General features: G+C 41.0%; 1 protein-coding gene across 3 annotated transcripts; it reads right to left on the reverse strand.

The window, feature by feature from the left end:
• Window positions 1-239: 239 nt before the first annotated feature.
• dapk2b (death-associated protein kinase 2b) lies at window positions 240-17,437 on the reverse strand. 3 transcript variants are annotated; one of them, XM_058075407.2, is made up of 12 exons: window positions 17,398-17,437; window positions 16,930-17,061; window positions 9,543-9,764; window positions 8,315-8,453; window positions 6,576-6,705; window positions 6,431-6,479; window positions 6,325-6,351; window positions 6,102-6,254; window positions 5,858-5,903; window positions 2,475-2,564; window positions 2,321-2,401; window positions 240-1,054 (listed from the first exon to the last, which is right to left on the reverse strand). In XM_058075407.2, exons 2-12 carry the CDS (start codon window positions 17,004-17,006, stop codon window positions 977-979), a joined length of 1,092 nt encoding a protein of 363 aa, XP_057931390.1. In that variant the 5' UTR covers window positions 17,007-17,061; window positions 17,398-17,437; the 3' UTR covers window positions 240-976. The 3 variants fall into 3 exon arrangements, with proteins under 3 accessions (XP_057931390.1, XP_057931391.1, XP_057931392.2); XM_058075408.2 differs by lacking the exons at window positions 9,543-9,764; window positions 16,930-17,061; window positions 17,398-17,437 and adding an exon at window positions 6,813-6,826 and having other exon boundaries at window positions 8,315-8,427; XM_058075409.2 differs by lacking the exons at window positions 240-1,054; window positions 2,321-2,401; window positions 2,475-2,564 and adding an exon at window positions 3,767-4,507.
• Window positions 17,438-18,691: the final 1,254 nt, after the last annotated feature.

An 18,691-nucleotide genomic window follows, 5' to 3' on the forward strand; every position in this document is an offset into this window, starting at 1 on the left:
ACTCCTTACTTCTATCTTTGTGGTTGTCCTACAGCACCTTCTTAAAACTATTGTTCCAGGCTGATCTGGAAGGATAACAATCTCCTCTTCTCCCTGATCTCCTCGTGATAGCGCATGGACTTCATGACCCTTCCAGCATTCATTCATATTTTCCGCACCACGTACAAAATAATACGGCATAAACTGACCACCACCTGACTGTGAAAATTGACTTCCAAACACTTGTCAATTATGTTCATGAATTTATTAAAAGACAATTTGATTGTACATATACATACAAGTAAACAGAGCAAAAAAGGATGTTTGTGTTCAAAATAGGTAAGACGTTTGACTGATATTTATATTTACACTTTATATACATTAAAATGTCATGAGGACATAATTGCATTAAGAAGTTGTTGCACCTTACATATGTCTAGACTTTGTTTACACAGGATGATTTTCATGCATTGTTTATTAAAATACTTGAATACTTGAATACTAGAATACGTTGACATTTACAAGACAAAAAATGATTATATGAAAATTATAATCATAATTTTATTGCATTTTACTGCCTCACAATGAAGCATTGAAGGTCCATTTTGAACCCTTGTTTATTAAGTAACCAAATATGGTTCCTGGCCTTGTAAAATAGCCGGCCTCTTTGCAGCCTATCCAATAAAAAGAAGAGTATTTCTCTATCAACGCTTGACAGCTGAAGGATTATTTAAGACTGCACAATATTAGAGGAAGCCGTTTACATTCTTGAAGATGTGAAGTAACACTGTCTCATCAGTCAGCAATAATCTAACTACGGCAGAAAACTAAAGTAGCTCTAATTTCAAAATGCTAAGTAACATGCCGGCAGATATGAAGCATTCCAGATCATTCACATAGATAGCATGCTTGCTGCTGATGAACAGGAACAAACAGCTGCAGTGAGCGTGCAGAGTGCGTGTCTGTTGTAGACAGATATGTTTTTAAGATGCTTCTCTCAGGAAGTGCTGCTTCTCTTTCTGGTCCTGGGCCGCCTCTTCAGGATTTCTTCTTCCTGGTCGCTTTCGCAATCCCTCTGACATAAACATAAGCTACTGTTAACACATACTTATTCACACACTACACAAATATAACCCCATTTGACTGCGACTGTGAGGAAACCTAAGGGGCAGCTGTGGGGCGCAACTTGCAAGCAATCTTCAAACTCTCTTTACAATTTACAATAAAAAAAAAAAAATCAAGATTCCTGTTGATTTTGTAGGCTTTATATAGCGTACCTGCCAAGAGTTTGGACATACTATCTGATGTTTCTAACCTTTGACTAGTACTGAATGTCAAGACAGTAGAAGTATAAAACCTGTACAATCATCTCGTATGCTGCTGCTTCAGGAAGAGTTGCTGTGATAAATTGGTCCATGAATTCTAATGTCTACAAAAAAATCCAGAAAGAAAATGTCCAGCCATCTGTTCGTGAGCTCAAGCTGAAACAAACTTGGGTTCTGTAGCGACATAATGATCCAAAACACACCAGCAAGTCAATCTCTGAATGGCTGAAAAAACACAAAATGAAGACTTTGGAGTGGCCTAGTCCAAGTCCTGACCTGAATCCAACTGAGATGACATTAAAAATGCGGTTCATACTGGAAAACCCCCCCAATGTGGCTGAATTACAACAATTCTGAGTGGGCCCAAATTCCTCCACAGCGCTGTTTGAGACTCATTGCAAGGTATTGCAAAAGCTTGATTCCAGTGGTTGGGTGGTGGCCCATGTAGGTTTGGTTATTAGGTTTAGGAGGCAATCACTTTTCCTACACAGGGCCATGTAGGTTTTGGATTTTTGTCCCTTAATAATAAAAAGTCTAAGGAGGCCGGAGTTCACTTCCACCCTCGGCCATCTCTGTGTGGAGTTTGTATGTTCTCCCCATTGATACGTGGGTTTTCTCCAGGTACTCCGGTTTCCTCCCACATTCCAAAAACATGCATGTTTGGCGACACCAAATTGTCCATAGGTATGCATGTGAGTGTGAATGTTTGTTTGTCTATATGTGCCCTGTGAATGGCTGGCGACCAGTCCAGGGTGTACCCCGCCCTGTCAGTTGGGATAGGCTCCAGCATGCCCGTGACTCCACACAGAGATGCCCAAGCGGAGATTCGAACCAGGCCTTCCCAATCTCCTGATTGTGTGGCCTACATGCTAACCACTCACCCACTGTGCTATTTTGAAAGATGTATTTCCATAAAGCTCAAGTATAAACCAATCATTGACTAAAATCGTCTCTCTCAATGGCACAAGTGTTTCAGGGATTTCAGGAAACACCCCCCTAAAAAAGTATGTTCTTACCCCGTTTTCCTCTGGCAGTTTGTGACCCTTCTTCATGATCCGAGTTAAGTGGTTGCACAGAGCCACAATCCTAAATGAAAGCTGTAAAAAAATGCATAAAAAAGGCAAAATAAGCAACATATTTGTATAATGTAATTGTGTATTGACATTTTACCTTCCACCTACGCCTGGCATACTGCTTCTTAAAGTTCTCCAAGTTGACCACTGACAACCTCTTAACCATTGCTTGTCTGGAATTGTGAGGCTGTGGAGACACAGGGAGGGAAGAAATGACAGGAGGGCTCAAAGTCAAATGACTGCATATAAGAATACATTTTGATGGAGAAAATTCACCTAAAATTGAACCTGAAATATCTATTTAACACAAACTCACTTGTAAAAAAATCTTTAACAGTGCTTATTTTAATACAGAAGCCAAAAAGGTGCACATTGTGTAGATTCCAACAATTTACAAGCATACTCTGTATGTTTTATATTTTTGAGCCAAGAAAAACATAATTTAAATAAATAGATAAATAAAGAAATATAATATATAAGTCAATAGAAGTGCTCCTTGAAAATTATTAATGCAGAATAAATAAAATAAATGAAAGAATGAAAGAACTACCATCCAAGTGTACATTATAAAATGGAATGAAAAATCAATTAAAAATGTGATATCCCAATACATTCCATTAAAAGGCTCCCTTTATCGCCTCATATCCACAACATAGTGAAGGCTTAAATTGCCAATTCACTTGCCAAAATAAAATTCAATGCTTAAATGTTTCAAAAAGATATTCACAACAACCCAATATTCATCCACTGGGGTTTGACCCCATGGTTCCCTTCCAAATCAATTTTGTGGGCACAGGTTTGGGATGTTTCAGCACTCCAGTACACAAAATATGATCCATTGAGGAACGTTTGGATGACATTGGTGAATAAGAACTTTCTGAACTCTGACCTCTCACTTCAACATCTTGTACTAGTCCATCTAGAAAAGTGTCTGTTAAAGCTGCAAAATATCCTCTTCCTGTCCGTGTTGTGAGCTTACAACCAGATATTTTTGTCTATATTCATGCTGAATGTTCACATGATTTGACAATCACTTTCAAGTCAGTTGCTTACAATAACATGTTAAAGGAAAACTACACTTTTGTTTTAAATTAGGCCCATAATCCAAAATCCTTACGTGAGATAGTATGAAAGCACATCATTCTCTTTGCTGTGCATTCTAAAGAATATAAAAACAGCTAAAAAGATTTTTGGTAGCTCATGAATGCACGTAATGGGACACAGTCACTAGTCAGTGTGGTATGACGTGGTGTCACTACACCAGTAACGCAGTTATTTGGTGTAATATTATTATTATTGATAATAATAATAATATAATAACAAATCTTGGTTAATATGCAGGTCACGTAATGTAAATGGGGGCACTGTTGTCGTTTTTTGGAGTTTTTTCAGAAGGCTTTACAGGCAGAATAGTGCATCTTTTTTATCTGTTTTTATATCTTTAGAACGCACAGAAAAGATTTCATGTCTCACATAAATAAGGGTTATGGATAATTGGTAACATTGCAAAAAAGGGCAGGTCTTCCTTTAAGACTCATCAAATACAAACAAAAGTCTTTCTTCCGATTAAGTCTTTTGGGTCTCTCCACGGCAGGATCGGTGTAGCAGCTCCTCCAGTGTTGTTGCTCCCTGTAGATCCAGAGAGCCCATCATCTCCTGCAACCACTGCAGCTCTGAGGTCAGCTCCTGCCTCAGAGTGTCAAGGTGACTCTGCCTCTGCTGGTACTTCCCTCCGATGCTCTCCAGAGTGGTCCCCACGCCCTTCATGTCCTCCTGCAGCAGCCTCCTTGTGGTCTCCACTTTGCGAAACTCATAGCGGACCTGGGAGAGTTGCTTCCTGGCGGTCTCATTCTCCTCCTTGTACCAGGCTTCTTTATCATTGTAGATGGCCAGCAATGCCTCCAGGTCACCCTGCAAGGTATGGTGGGCCCCAACCACTTCTGACACCCCCATCTTCATAGAACCGATGTCCTCCACCACCCGGGAGAAACGTTCAAAGCTGGCATAGGTGTTGTTCTGGGTCATGCTGGAGTGGGATTGGATGGTGTACTCCTTCAGACGCTTTGTCTTCAGCTGCTCAGTTTTCTGCTCAGCATCCGGGGTGGCGATGTCCGGCGGCTGGCCACAGGACTTCAGACACAAGGATGGAGGAACACTGAGTCAGTGGCCGATCTCGACAACACAGGCAGCAGAGACGAATCCCAGCAGATGTGGCTCTGGAGGATTAGTGTGTGAGCCTACAGCAGAAGCCATGGCAGGTAAGAGCATCCACAGGACATTCCCGGACTTTCCCATTGTGTTATATGCTTCCTGGTGTCATGCTGGTGTCCACTCATTGCACAACAAAACAACAATCACATGCATTTATACATTAACCTCAACTACAGCTTGTTGTAAATCATCCAAGTAACAGTTAGTCACAGATGGCGACGTGAGGGGAAAAAAACTACTTATTTGGTGATGATTCAATTATAAAATAAACGTGGGGTTTCACACAGAAAGGCTTTTCCAATGTCAACTGAAATGTATCTTAATATTGGTACTATATATTAAATAGTACATTGATAACCACAAATAAAGAATACAAACACTGTACACAATATTAGAAATCATTTTCAAGCAGGATGGGCACAGCCTCCAGACACAAACCCCTGCACTCCAAACACATAGTACAGTCCAGAAACAGTGGACACATGCTGCATTAAAAATATTACCTTTTGTCATAATTTTAAAGCCTTTCACAGGTTAGGGCATGTTATTTCCAAAACATTCATCAATCATACTGTAATTTAAAAAAAAAGTTTTCATATAATGCACAAAATGTGTCTTTTCTCCATTGCATTATGGTTGGTGGCATGGTGTGGCAAACAATGTAAACAAGAAGAAACATACATACAGGATACCTGCATTGCAATCTAGTGAGGTCTTGTTTATTTTCAAAAACTCAGATACGCTTTACACGGTAAAACAAACTATATTATTGTATTTGCTGTAGTGCAGAGCAGCATTGCATCATACTGAGTGATGCTTACAATACATCGTTCCTATTGTGTAATTGCAATGGTTTAGTTTATTTCAAACATCACAAGTGCACATGTCCAAAAAGAAGTAGAGTTTATTTAATAATCCTACTCCTTCTCTGATTCTTAGCAATTACTACTGAATTGTTTACTTCTTGTTTTCAAAATACAGAATACAAGTTTGGTCAATTTTGTAATAGTTTGTAGATAGATTTTTACAAATATGAATAAATAAGTAACTTTATTACACAAAATATTAATCACTGATATTAATCATTGATGCAGTGCATATTTTAGTTTACGTTAATTGTGATCTCAAAGATTGTGTCTGTGAAGTACACCCAGGTACACACAATGGCAGAGCTACAGCTACTCATGCTGTCATTTCTTGTAGCCGAAACAACCACACTTCTTACAGTGTAAAGCATCACACACACACACACACACACACACACAGTACCTTAATCCAAGGATGGTTGAGGGCGTCTTGTATGCTCATCCGTTTCCTAAAGCAAGAAAATGCAGCTGCATAAACACAGTGATGCAAACCCCCTCTGGATCACATTGGGCTTAATGCACACGGTATAGCTTTCAATTCCTAGAGGTGCAATACAATGGGAAACACATGCGAAAGCAACAAGAACAAGATGTGTCGTTGTGCATTGTGGCTGTCTGTGAAAGAGCCATCGTTGTTATTCTTGTACCTCGTGTCCTTCACTAAGAGCTGCCTGATAAAACTCTTGGCCAGCTCGCTTGTGTTGCTGAAGAACTCCTCATCAAACTCGTAGCTCATAGCGGAAATGTTGCCTAAGGTTTCTTGCTTTGTGTCGCCGAGGAAAGGTGATGCACCGCTCAAGCTGAAAGAAAAATTAATTTCATCATTGATCTTGTTTGTCCTTGTAACTTTAACTGTAGCATTCAACTTACAGTATGTAGGTGATGACCCCGATGCTCCTGTAAGAAGAAAACACAATATTAAAGCATGTTTGTACATATTGTAGGTGCAAAGTGTACACTGGAATTAAAAACGCACCACATGTCTGCCTCCAACCCCAGGGGCTCATAGTTGACTATCTCTGGAGCTGCAAAATAAACACACACCTTGCATCACAAACAGGACTTATGTACTGTACTTCACATCGCAGACACTATTACATGTACATCCAAAAAACACTTACCAACAAACTCGGGGGTTCCAAAAATGTTTTTAAAATCTGCCCCGGCTTCCATCTTGTGTGCGAGTCCGAAGTCAATGATTTTGATGCGTGGTAGAGAAACATTCCTGTCCAGCAGCATTATGTTTTCAGGCTGAAGTCAACAAATGCAACAGTTATTCGTCACCTACTCCCCAGTTTTGATAACAACATAATAATTCAATACATCGTAATAGTAATAATTTAAATATTACGAAATACCTTCTTGAAGGGGCCTTTTGTGCAAGCATTAGGAAAACCATTGCAGTGTATGTTATTGAACACATTTATTACTGTAAATTATATGTAAAGGTTACACAGCACTTTGAAAATTATGTGACAGACTATTATTCCCTCTTATAGCATTAAATGGAAATATTCATTTCCAAAAACAATTAGTGGGTTAATTACAATATCTGTAATTAATGGTCAAGGTCAAATGTATTTATTTAGCACATTTCCAACTACCCAAATTGCTGTACAGCACCCAATAAAACACAAGGAAAATGGTGCACAGAGTAATGACTATAATAAAAACAAAATAAACAATAAAAAAAACATTATAAGCAAGGTTAACCTTGTCTGTAATTAAAAAATATATATACACAGTGGTGTGAAAAAGTGTTTGGCCTTTTCGCGAGTTCTCTTTTTTTCCATGTTTGTCACACTTAAATGTTTAAGATCATCGAACAAATTAAAATATTAGTCAATGACAACACAACTGAACACAAAGTCCATTTTTCAAATTAGGGGAGAAAAAAATCCAAACCTACATGGCCTTGTGTGCAAAACTGATTGTCCCCCCATATTTGAGATCTTTCAGTCTGGAAAAGGCGATAAAGCCATTTCTAAAGCTTTGGGACTCCAGCAAACCAGAGTGAGAGCCATTATCCACAAAACATGATACCAACAGTAAAATTTGGTGGTGGTAGTGTGATGGACTGGGGTTGTTTTGCTGTGACCTGCTGTGATAAATGGATCCATGAATTCTGCTGTCTACCAAAAATCCTGAAGGAGAATGTCTGGCCATCTGTCAAGTCCATTGTCCATTTCTGAATGGCTGAAGAAAAACAAAATGAAGACTATGGAGTTGCCTAGTCATGCTGCCATGCTTTGGCATGACCTTAAAAAGGCGCTTCATGCTGGAAAACCCTCCAATGTGGCTGAATTACAACAATCCCACAAAGACGAGTGGGCTAAGAGTTTTCCACAGCACTTTAAGTTATTGCAAGTTATCGCAAAAGCTTGATTGCAATTGTTGCTGCTAATTTTGGCCAATGTAGGTTTGGAATTTTTTTCTCCCTTAATAATAATAAAAAGTTCCATTTAAAAACTGCATGTTGTGTTCAGTTGTCTTGTCTTTGTTGAGTCAAATGAGACATGTGCGAGGCATATTATACATAAATATGTGTCTATCCTACATGCATTAGTGCATTAAAGGTCAAACCATTTGCTAGACCATGTAAACAAACATACATAACATGCAGTGCTATGGCTACAAAATAACAGGACATGAGCTGTGAGAGTGTAGCGTGGGTGACACTGCTCTGCAAAAGTGATGAGATAACCTTGTAGTGTTTGTATCTGAGAGCCTGGACCTCAGAAAACAGGAAGGAAGTGTGGTTCACAATAGCCTAACCGTGCTTACATCAGACATATTTCACATTAGTTCCTACGATACGTACAGCAACATTTTCCCACAAATGACAATGAATGTTTTGTACCTTTAAGTCAAAATGTGCAATCCTCTTAGCGTGGAGGTACTGGACTCCATCCAGGATCTGTTTGATAAACTGAGTGGCCTCCTCTTCACAAAGTGACTCCTTGCGAGCCAGGAAATCAAATAGCTCTCCACCAGAAACACTGTAACACACACATACAGATACACACTCAGTGACTCACGCTGGAGGCCCTTCAACTTTATCCGAGTGTTTTCAGGATTGGGATGTGCTCAATTAGGATGCCTGGCATACTTCTGGCTATTACTCTTGCTTGTTTTGCATCAGCCCGCCCTTCTTGCAGCATGATTCAATGCTCTGTGCGTTGTTTTATAGTAAAGAATAGGTGAAAAGCCCCACATACATTAAGTTCTTTGTGCAGCTAGCGGTCACATTGAAAACATGATTGACTGAATGACGCACTGGGTGAGGTCACGCTGCTGACAAAAGCTGTCAAACGCTTTATTCTTGCTTTGAATAAATCAAGTTTCAGTCCCGACTGGATGCGGACTGGGCCCCTCTTCCCTGACGGCTCTATCGATTCTGGCAGAGATACGTATTTGGCCACAGAAAGGAGGGCAAACAACAAGCAGGGGCACAGAAACTCACTGGCCAAACTGACACAACAACTAGGCTATTGTATCAAAGCAGTGCAGCTTAAGTTGGCTTTCATTATTGTCCAGTAAAATAAATATGTTATGGCTTATCTCCATTTTCATTAGAAAACCTTTAGTAACTGTACAGGCCATGTTTTAGTAATATTTCAGCATTCTTAAGTGCCATAAAAGTAGAAAAAGTAGTTAACATAACCTGAAACTCAGTTTCTGGGAGTTTTTGTTCTAACTCACTGTGACATCACAGTGAGCTGGACTTCCTTATATGCCAAGGGTACAAGCTGTACAAGCTGAGTGGGACCAATCACTTGAGGCAGGCTGTGGGTGGAATAAATTAAAACAGACTGCTTTGGAAATCCAAGGATGTACAGATGGAATAGGTGCAGATTCTTGAAGCTCGAGAAAGCTTTCTGTGTGGGTTATTGTGTGGAGCTGCTCTATGGGAGTCCTCAATACAAATGGCCGAAAATGAGCATAGTCCCTTTAAGACTCTAAAGCAAAGAAAAAGATGCTTTTGGAGCAGTTAAAGGAGGTAAAGGAATGACAACAATGTGCTGCTTTGTGATTGTCATCATGTCAAATTGTATTGTTTTATCCTGTGGACTGATGCAGAGACTCACAGCTCCAGGATGAGCACCACATCTGTGCGGTTCTCGTAGACATCGTGAAGTGCGACAACGTTGGGGTGCTGAAGCTGCTGCAGGATGTCCACCTCCCTCTCAATCTCCTCCCGCCTCACGCCTCGTCTGCTGGCCCGGCTTTGGCGCTTCTTGATGAACTTGGCGGCATATTCAAGGCCTGTGTGCTTCTCTGTGCAACGCTTGACCACTGCAAACTGACCACTGCAGACAGAAAGTCAACAAATGTTCTTTTCATTCATTCATTTTCTACCGCTTATCCTCACAAGGGTCGCGAGGGGTGCTGGAGCCGATCCCAGCTGTCTTCGGGCGAGAGGTGAGGTACACCCTGGATTGGTCGCCAGCCAATCACAGGAACAAATGTTCTTGTTATTGTAAAAATACACATTTTAATCTACAGCACATGATGATAAAATCCTCATCAAGTGTCAACAGGATATGGCAGAAGGTGGACACAAACGTCGGGGAGGAAGTTAAGGGTGATATTTTGCAGTATGATCCATCACTTCCCGTTTAAGAACAATCACACAGGCTGTCTGTGAAGGCTGAGCTGCTGTCCTTCCACGCCTGAAAACTTCCTGCCAAGTATCAAACAATCCTCTAGAGGATTTCACAACAGAGCAGGGATCATGTCTTAGTATTTCTTTCCAGCAAGCTTCTTACACAGCATCATTTCACGCCAGCACATTTCATTATTAGCGGCAACTTTTGCAATCTTAAATCTAACAAAGCATCCCAGCGCCGCATACTTTATGCAGCAGAGGCTGAGTTGCATGACAAGCATCCATCATTAAAACAGCACAATGACACAGTAAGTGTGAAAAGTAGTGGACCCAAAAAGTGTCAGAATTATTCCTAGTGATGTATGCAGTGGGGCAGTGCCCCACTACATACAGCAGATATTGCGTTTTTTCATCACAGTGATGTTATAACAGTATGTAGAACTGCATGATAATTATTGCTCCCATAGGAGGAATGATGACATCATGCTGCATTTAAAAATGGCTGCGATCACCGAAAAGTGAGGCGAGATTACCCAAACTTTGCATGTGGGTTAGTTAGCGAGAGCAAATCTAGCGCTCCCCATCTGTGACATACTGCAAACGGCTGTCGTAACTTCCCCTGAGTATACTTGTACACAAGATAGACATTTCGCCAAATGATCCAAACATTTCACACCTTATCAGCCACCTGAAACTCCAGGGAGACACCCAGGGCCTGTTCCTTGAAAATGCAAAAATGTTTGCCAGAGATGACCAGACGGGTAAAGCGATATATGATTTCATCATGCAAATGATGGCACGGTACAAACAGCTCTTTACCATTGTTGAAGATGCCGGCTTTTGTAGGCTAGTAAACCCCTTGGGGCTCAGGTTTGTACTTCTGAGATGCTGCTATTTTTTTATGCTTTGTTAATAGTAGCAATGTAATGATATTTGCACGATGTATTTTGTCTGACTGACTTCCTTTTCATTAGGGCATTAAAAGTTTTTGTTGCTACATATGATTTCATGGTAACAGCAGTTGAACGTTTATGCTATAGCTGACTATACTGAGGAATAGCAATAGCAGTGCAGCTATGTGTGGTTATTCCCTTTGCGTCCATTGTTATCATAGTTATCTCCTGGGCTAAGAATAACTGCAGCTCTCCACCTGTCATCTCTTTACTGCTGCTGCATAGAAGAATGCCTGCAGAGCAGAAAGTCATAAAGTCAAATTAGATTCCTGCAATCATCTTTGTGGTTTAAGTTAACTAAAATGACCTCTGTCGTCATTGTTTTGGAGTGCGTGGGACTGCATTTGAGACACACCCTTTTTCTGTAATAATGTTTATAATGGAGGTGGATAAGCTAAGGCACACTGGACACCCTGGACTGGTCGCCAGCCAATCACAGGGCACATATAGACAAACAATCATTCACACTCACATTCATACCTAAGGACAATTTGGAGTCGCCAACCACTCGGCCACCATGCGGCCCCAGGTCTTCACAGTTGTTATTATGGCAAATGTTATTGTCACTTTTCCAATAACATTTTAAGAATTTGTGCAAATGAGGTGAGAGGTGAGAGAAGCATGTTTTTTTTAATATAATAATACATAATGGCATAAAAGTGCTAATCTTCTGCTGATTAGTTTTGATTTATCTTTGAAATACTATTAGTCTCCTCAGGTTTTTCTTAACCATAAAACCACTATGATAAGGCTCACCAAGATAGAATGGAGCACTGGACTTAGTTAATACAAGTGAGGTATTCTAACATACCAGTCCAGGGTGTACCCCGCCTCTCACCCGAAGACAGCTGGAATAGGCTCCAGCAGCCCCGCAACTGTCCACTGTCCACTATCAGGCTATAGCTTAAGATGCAGCAATGGTCAGATTCCAGGCAGACAGCATTGAAAGAAGAAACAGGAGTGTTGAAAAGATTACAACAGCTCTTCTTGAAAAGTGTGGGAGGGGATGCTTGACAGAGTGGGAATACTGCAATACTCCCTCTAGCTGTTCTAGTAACATGACTTGTCTCCCACTTCTGTTGGAGAGGAAGATGTGCAACTATAGAAGGCAAGGACATGATGCGTGATGAATGTAAAACATGCATGGCGCCACGTGCACAGGGAGGGCATTCTCTTATCTTATGCCCTGAATGTGAGTCACTCTTACAGTAGCGTGTACAGTAACAGAGCACTGTGATGCTGCCAGCGGTATTCCACAAGAGGCTAAGCGTGCCGGACGTTTTAGCCCGATAAGCCGGGCCGGTGGGACCGAAAGCGGCATCTCGCCACAGATTTTTCCACATCCAACAGCTGAAGGTCATTATACACAGCCAAGGTTGAAGGAATGCATGGGCAAGTGGCGCCGACCCAATAGTAAAACACATTTTAGAGACAAGCAACCTCCAGGGTCATGTGACACAGATCAACACAGAACTGACCAAGTGCTGTTCGCAACCATATTAGTCAAATATTAGTTATACAAATATTGGTGACTTCTTCTTTCTCTTTGGACTTTTCCCTTCAGGGGTCGCCACAGCAAATCAATCTCCTCCATCCAACCCTGTCTTCTGCATTTGTCTCTCTCACACCAACTACCCTCATGTTCTCCTTCAGTACATCCATATACCTCCTCTCTTTGGTCTTCCTCTATGCCTCGTACTATGGACATGGACATGTCCGAACCATCTCAGTCTGGCCTCTCTGACTTTATCTACAAGGCCTCTAACATGTAATGTCCCTTTGATGTACTCGTTCCTGATCCTTTCCATCCTGGTCACTCCCAATGAGAACCTCAGCATCCTCACCTCTGCTACCTCCAGTTCTGCTTCCTCTTTTTTCCTCAGTGGCACTGTCTTTAGACCAAACAACATGACTGGTCTCACCACAGTTTTGTATACCTTTCCTTTCATTTGAGCTGACACTTTTCTCCACCCGTTCCATCCTGGCTTCACACGCTTCTTCACCTCCTTTTCACAATCTCCATTGTTCTGGGCTGTTGACCCCAGGTACTTAAAATTCTCCACCTTCTGTATCTCTTCTCTCTGTAACCTCACTTTTCCACTTGGGTCCCTCTCATTCTATGTGACTACCACCATCATAATGTGAGGTACCCTGCCAGTGCCAACACTACTACGTATAAAATGTCACTTCTGTCTTTGTCAAAGATTCTTAAATTGTCAAGCACCTTAAACAGTTCCGGTTGTGCTTTGGTCAGAGGTCAACAAATCATATTTTGGAAGGCGGGGCTATGTGAGATTCTGCTGACAGTGTCGGGAGGACCTTCGTTGGACGGGAACTCAGGAACGGTCAGCATGGAGTTCCCTCTGTCAGACTGCACTGTATAAACACATCCCTCATCCAGCAGGAATGTCTCCTATAAGCGGACGACATGCACATGTATTCCGGGAAACACCTTGTATGTGAGCACCCACTGTGTCTGCTCCACATACATCATGCAATGATAGCATTTTTACAGTCTCCTCGTCACTTCTGTACACTTTAACACATGTGAGAGCAGCATGGGCTCACTTTGCCTAAGAACGTCTCCACGAGGACTTAAGAAGAAAACATTTCTCTTGGCTGCAATTTACAAATATTTCTTTGTTTGCTTTGTTCAGGAGGGAAACATCATAACTTATTACGTTGACACATTTGTTTTTATAATGTGTCAATGGCGTGTCAGTGCAACAGATGTTTTACATTTACATACAAAAGGTTTTTATTACAGGAATACTTTGTATTTCCAGAAATACAAATACCAGATATTAATACAACCATATGCACACCGCGGCAAACTATAACTACGATAATAAACATTATTAAATTAATCCCCTTGGATGAACTTGAACCAGAGAATGTGTGCCAACATCAGTCACCTTTGACATTAGAAATATTTCCCAAATCCCCCCCAAGGGACCCTATTGACCATCATATCAACTAACATCCACGAAAAGTAATGTACAGAATGTTTGTGCTGCCCAAATATGGTCATGACATAATCCATCGTTTTGACAGGTAAAGGTCCATCAATCGTGTTCATTTCTCTCAACTTCTCTTTGAAGTGATTGCGCAACAGCTTCTCAACTGTCTGTGAGTCAGCAGTCAGACATTAAGACACGTCAGTCCAAAGGCGTGGTTTGCTTGACCAGAAACGTTTTGCGTCAGTCATAACACAGATTTAAATCTGACAACTAGAAGTGACTTACATGGAGGACAGGACATTAAATACCAAGCACAGCCCCTCCCTCAGGTTCCCTTACTTCCTCTGAGACCAGTGGACAGGTCTGGACCATCTGAAACTGTTGAAGTCAGGTGAATAAATAGGCGAGGGTGGCCCACACCCACTACAGGTCACATGATGTTGCCACGCCAAGGCAGAAGGCCTCCAAGAGAAACATTCAACTTCCATACGGTGTGGACAGCTGCAAGGATTGCACTAATTAACGTGTGTTGCTCTGAATGGAGAGGCTCACTAGCTCACTTAATTAAATACACTTAGATATGCATCACTTTGGAATTTAACCAATGTCACAGAACAAAACCAGATAAACCTTAATTAAAAATAATAATTTATACCATTATTCCAAATGTAGCTTCCCACTCATTGCTTGCTTGCTCGTGCTCATTTAATTCATCTGCATGAATTGCTGCCTCCCCATGCTGTGGGGAGGCATCCAAGATTGTGTTCGTTACTTGGATACTACCCAATTAGGGTTCATTACAACAAATGTCAGTGTGTGATGTTACGCTAGATTATATGAGATTAATGTTCATATTTCTGGAATTTACTTGAAGGAGAGTCTGTGATGGCTGTCATAAGTCAGTTTGCTTGCAAAACATTAGGATTTTAATTACAAATGGACAAGTTTGGGGAACGGTCCCATCCATTCCATTGTAAGAAATATTAGGGCCCAAAAAAAATTTGAATATCGTAAAATAAAGTCATATCAATTGGAACTTTGGTTTTCCAGCCCTAGTTTTCTTGTGGTTCGGTTTTCGGTTCTCGTATATTATTGCACGTAACTTTGCTATGTTGAATCTTGTGGTATTAAAAAGGGCCGATATCAGTGAAAATGGACAGTATCGACATTGGCCAATACTTCCCCTTCACCCCTGCTGCAGCATTAAGAACAAGCACGTCTGCCGTGTGTGGGATTCCCTGTCTTCGTGAGAGTGATAGAAGTTTTGCACCCTGCAAAATGTGTCTCACCAGGGTTGCGCTTAAAAAGCTTTCGATTGGTGCAGCATTTAGGACCAGACACTTGGCAGGGTGTGGTGAGTTTGGAGAGTTTGTGATGTACTTGTACAAGTGTGGGTTTACAACCCATACCAAATTGAAAGGAAAAGTTTAACAAATATGATAATCAACAGTATCCATCCATTTTCGCTCAGAAGTACATGTCACATGAAGTACGTGAACATTTACTTGCAGATTTACTTCGTCACTGCATCACACAGATCAGTGTATGGATGCAAAACAACATTCTCCTACTAAAATCATTGTCTGTGGCGCACAGAAACAAAGACAAAGTTTTACGTATCAGTCACCGTGTGACTCTTTCTCCAACCTTATCATCAGGTTACAAACCTCGGGGCAATGATGGACTTAGATTTGAACTTTAAACCCTAACCCTAGGCTGTAAGGCACACTTGTCTGTTGGCCCACATATGCTTCTGTGGATTTGAGTGCCCAAACAAAAACTCCCCCGTGTTGGTGACTCTGTCTTGTCACGTTATTAATACACTGCATGTTTGTAACATGTCTTTATTACAAAACGTACCAGGCTGCTCTTAACCCCCACTAAGATTATCATTGTCACCCCTCTATGACATCATCAGAGGTTGATTCTGTAGTTCTCTGCCAACTAACACAGTTACACCACAAAATAACCCACCATGGGGACAAAGAAAATTGTAAGTACCAGCCCTTTGGGAGAAGATGAGAAACACTATTGAATTTAAAAAATAATTTGCAGCAGATTATTAAGGTGTCATCCAAGTGGCTCACTCTTACCCCTACCCTTTATCCCTTTCATTCACATTCACCATTTAAATGCATTCAACATTTTTATCTGGCTGTAAAACTCTAATTGTTGTAAACTAAAAATGTTTTGTGTTAATATTTTTGAGGGTCTGGAATCGATTAATTGGATTTACATTGTTTCCTATGGAAAAAAAACTGTTAACAGTTTAATAACGACAGCGCTAACACTCTACTTACGAGAAGTCCCATTTTCACAAGAAACTAGCAGTGTTTTAATAAATGTTTATGGCAGTAAACAGTTACAATGTATGTAGATCAGTTGTCTAGGTATTTCGGAAACAACATCAAACACATGCAATTAGCACCAAAACCAACAGGTTCTTGCCTGCCACGAAATACTGTATGCAACAGAAGATAACAAGTGAAGACCTCTGGAAGAAACCATTCCTTTTATTAGAATATCCAAATGAAACATTATTTTCCAGTTAGTCTGGTCTATCAGGGTATGACAACAGATGGCAAACATTGGGTCAAAGGGAATATTTGGACTGGTTGGTGGTGAAATATTCAGAGGGGTTTCCTTTCCCTCCCATCGTCTGAACATGTCTGTCACAGCTAAACGGACACACAGGTTCCTCACTAGGGAATGCACTCTGCCAACTTCCTTATTTGCATTTGTCATTAGTGTCTGCTCAAGTCTCATTCAGCACATTGGACCTCCACCCTGAGGTGGAGCTCATCCACATAAAGACAGCTCATCAAATCTTTCTAAGAGCCTTTGCTTTTGCCCTTTAGACCTCCTGACACTTCAACACAGGAGACACTCCCAATCTCAGCAAGCACACACACACACAGATAGGACCACCAGTACACTGAAGCACTTCACTCACCTTCCTAGCTCCTCTCCAATGTCGTAGAAGTCCTCCACAAGCTGCTGTTTAAAAAGCGCCATGCCAGGTGTCCTCATTGATAAGGATGATCTCCCCACTGTGCAACACTGTTTAAATCCTGTTCCTCTTGCCCTGCACACACACACACACACACACACACAAAGTCACTCCTGGTGAACGCATGTCCCAGCTTGCTTTGGGAAGCATTCCATCTCAGCGTCGGACCTACTTTCACTTCAGAAAACATTAAACCGTCTCTCTCATGAAAACAAACTTAAACTCAGTGAAACTCATATTAGAGTACACAGCTAGTCAGTATAACAGTAAGTACTGGGAATGCAGCGGGATTACAAGGAATGAAAGAGCTTTGGGATAATTGGGGCAGGTTAGGCAATATTTGTAAATGCAGGACATAACCACAGGGTTAGTATTGGGGGCACACAAAACAAACAGGGCATATCGCCATACCTTTGAGTGAGACGCAGAGGTTGCTCCTCAGTGAGCTTGCTGTGTTTGCTAGCGTCAAGGCATGGCAGCAACATCACACTTTATGTCAGCTCAAGCCCCGCCCACTGATGTCTCGGTTATGGGACAGCCTATGATAACAAGCTATCAATAACCGTGACATGACATACACTTTCACCACAGATCCTTCTTTATTATTACTAATGAATTGGTCTCTTTAAACAGAATGTACCGCCCCTCTCATCCAGTAACAGTCTTACAGAGTGAAAATTATATGTAAACAATAATATTGAAATACTCAAGTGCCCTATAATGTTGTGACTTAATAGAGTGCAATACAAAGCTGAGGAGAAGCAAGGGAACAAAGAAAAACAAATGTTTAAATGTAGCTTATTTTTAACTAGATAGGTTGGGTATTAAAAATGTGAGATATTTCGAATTTTAAGAGAGACCTGCTCTCAAAGACACAATGTAATTCATTTCTCGAGATGTAAGATTATTTTTAGATCCAAGCGGTATTGTCATGTTTTGAAGACAATCACGTGACAGGAGTAAGAAAAATCAACAGCTCGTATTTAAAAAAATACATCCACACAAAAAATGGAAGAAAAATCTGCTGCCAGCATGTTGAATTGACTAACACAGATAATGGTACGAATTAAGAGAAGAGAACAAATTGTCCACATTTCACAAAATCACACAACAGTTTTCATTTATACTTGTCAAAGTAGCACAAATTGACCTGATACCGAATATATAGATTGCACTGCCACCCTGAGGACACGGAATGCAACTACATCATTGGCTCAATTTTTAGCAGCGTATTTTACAGCTTTGAAATGAAATTGGAAATGTGTTCATCCATTTTCTATGCCACTAGGGTCTAGGGTCGTGGGAATGCTGGAGCCTATCCCAACTGACTCCAGGCAAGAGGTGGGGGTACACCCTGGACTGGTCGCCAGCCAATCACAGGGCACATATAGACAAACAACCATTCACACTCACATTCATACCTATGGACAATTTGGGTCGCCAATTAACCTAGCATGTTTTTGGAATGTGGGAGGAAACCGGAGTACCCAGAGAAAACGTACACATGCACAGGAAGAACATGCAAACTCCACATAGAGGTGCATTGGAAATGTTTGTTGTAAAAATAAGACCTTAAAAAAACAGTTGACAATAGCAAGTATATAGTTTAAAAAACAGAACATTATTTTAAGACCACATTGTGCACCAGTGGACCGTAACGAGTATAGGCATCCATCCACCCATTATCTATGCCGCTTATCCTCAT

Source organism: Doryrhamphus excisus, linkage group LG1 (assembly GCF_037039965.1).
Source record: "Doryrhamphus excisus strain RoL-2023G ecotype Guam linkage group LG1, RoL_Dexc_Guam_v1.1, whole genome shotgun sequence".
NCBI classification, from domain to species: domain Eukaryota; kingdom Metazoa; phylum Chordata; class Actinopteri; order Syngnathiformes; family Syngnathidae; genus Doryrhamphus; species Doryrhamphus excisus.

Excerpts from the sequence above, each read along its gene's own strand:
- dapk2b (XM_058075409.2), bottom strand. The coding sequence starts at position 17,006 with ATGAGGACACCTGGCATGGCGCTTTTTAAACAGCAGCTTGTGGAGGAC. Across the intron at positions 5,904-6,101 it reads CTCTTAGTGAAGGACACGAG|GAAACGGATGAGCATACAAG; the intron begins GTACAAGAATAA and ends TTCTTGCTTTAG. Across the intron at positions 4,508-5,857 it reads TCAACCATCCTTGGATTAAG|TCCTGTGGCCAGCCGCCGGA; the intron begins GTACTGTGTGTG and ends TTGTGTCTGAAG.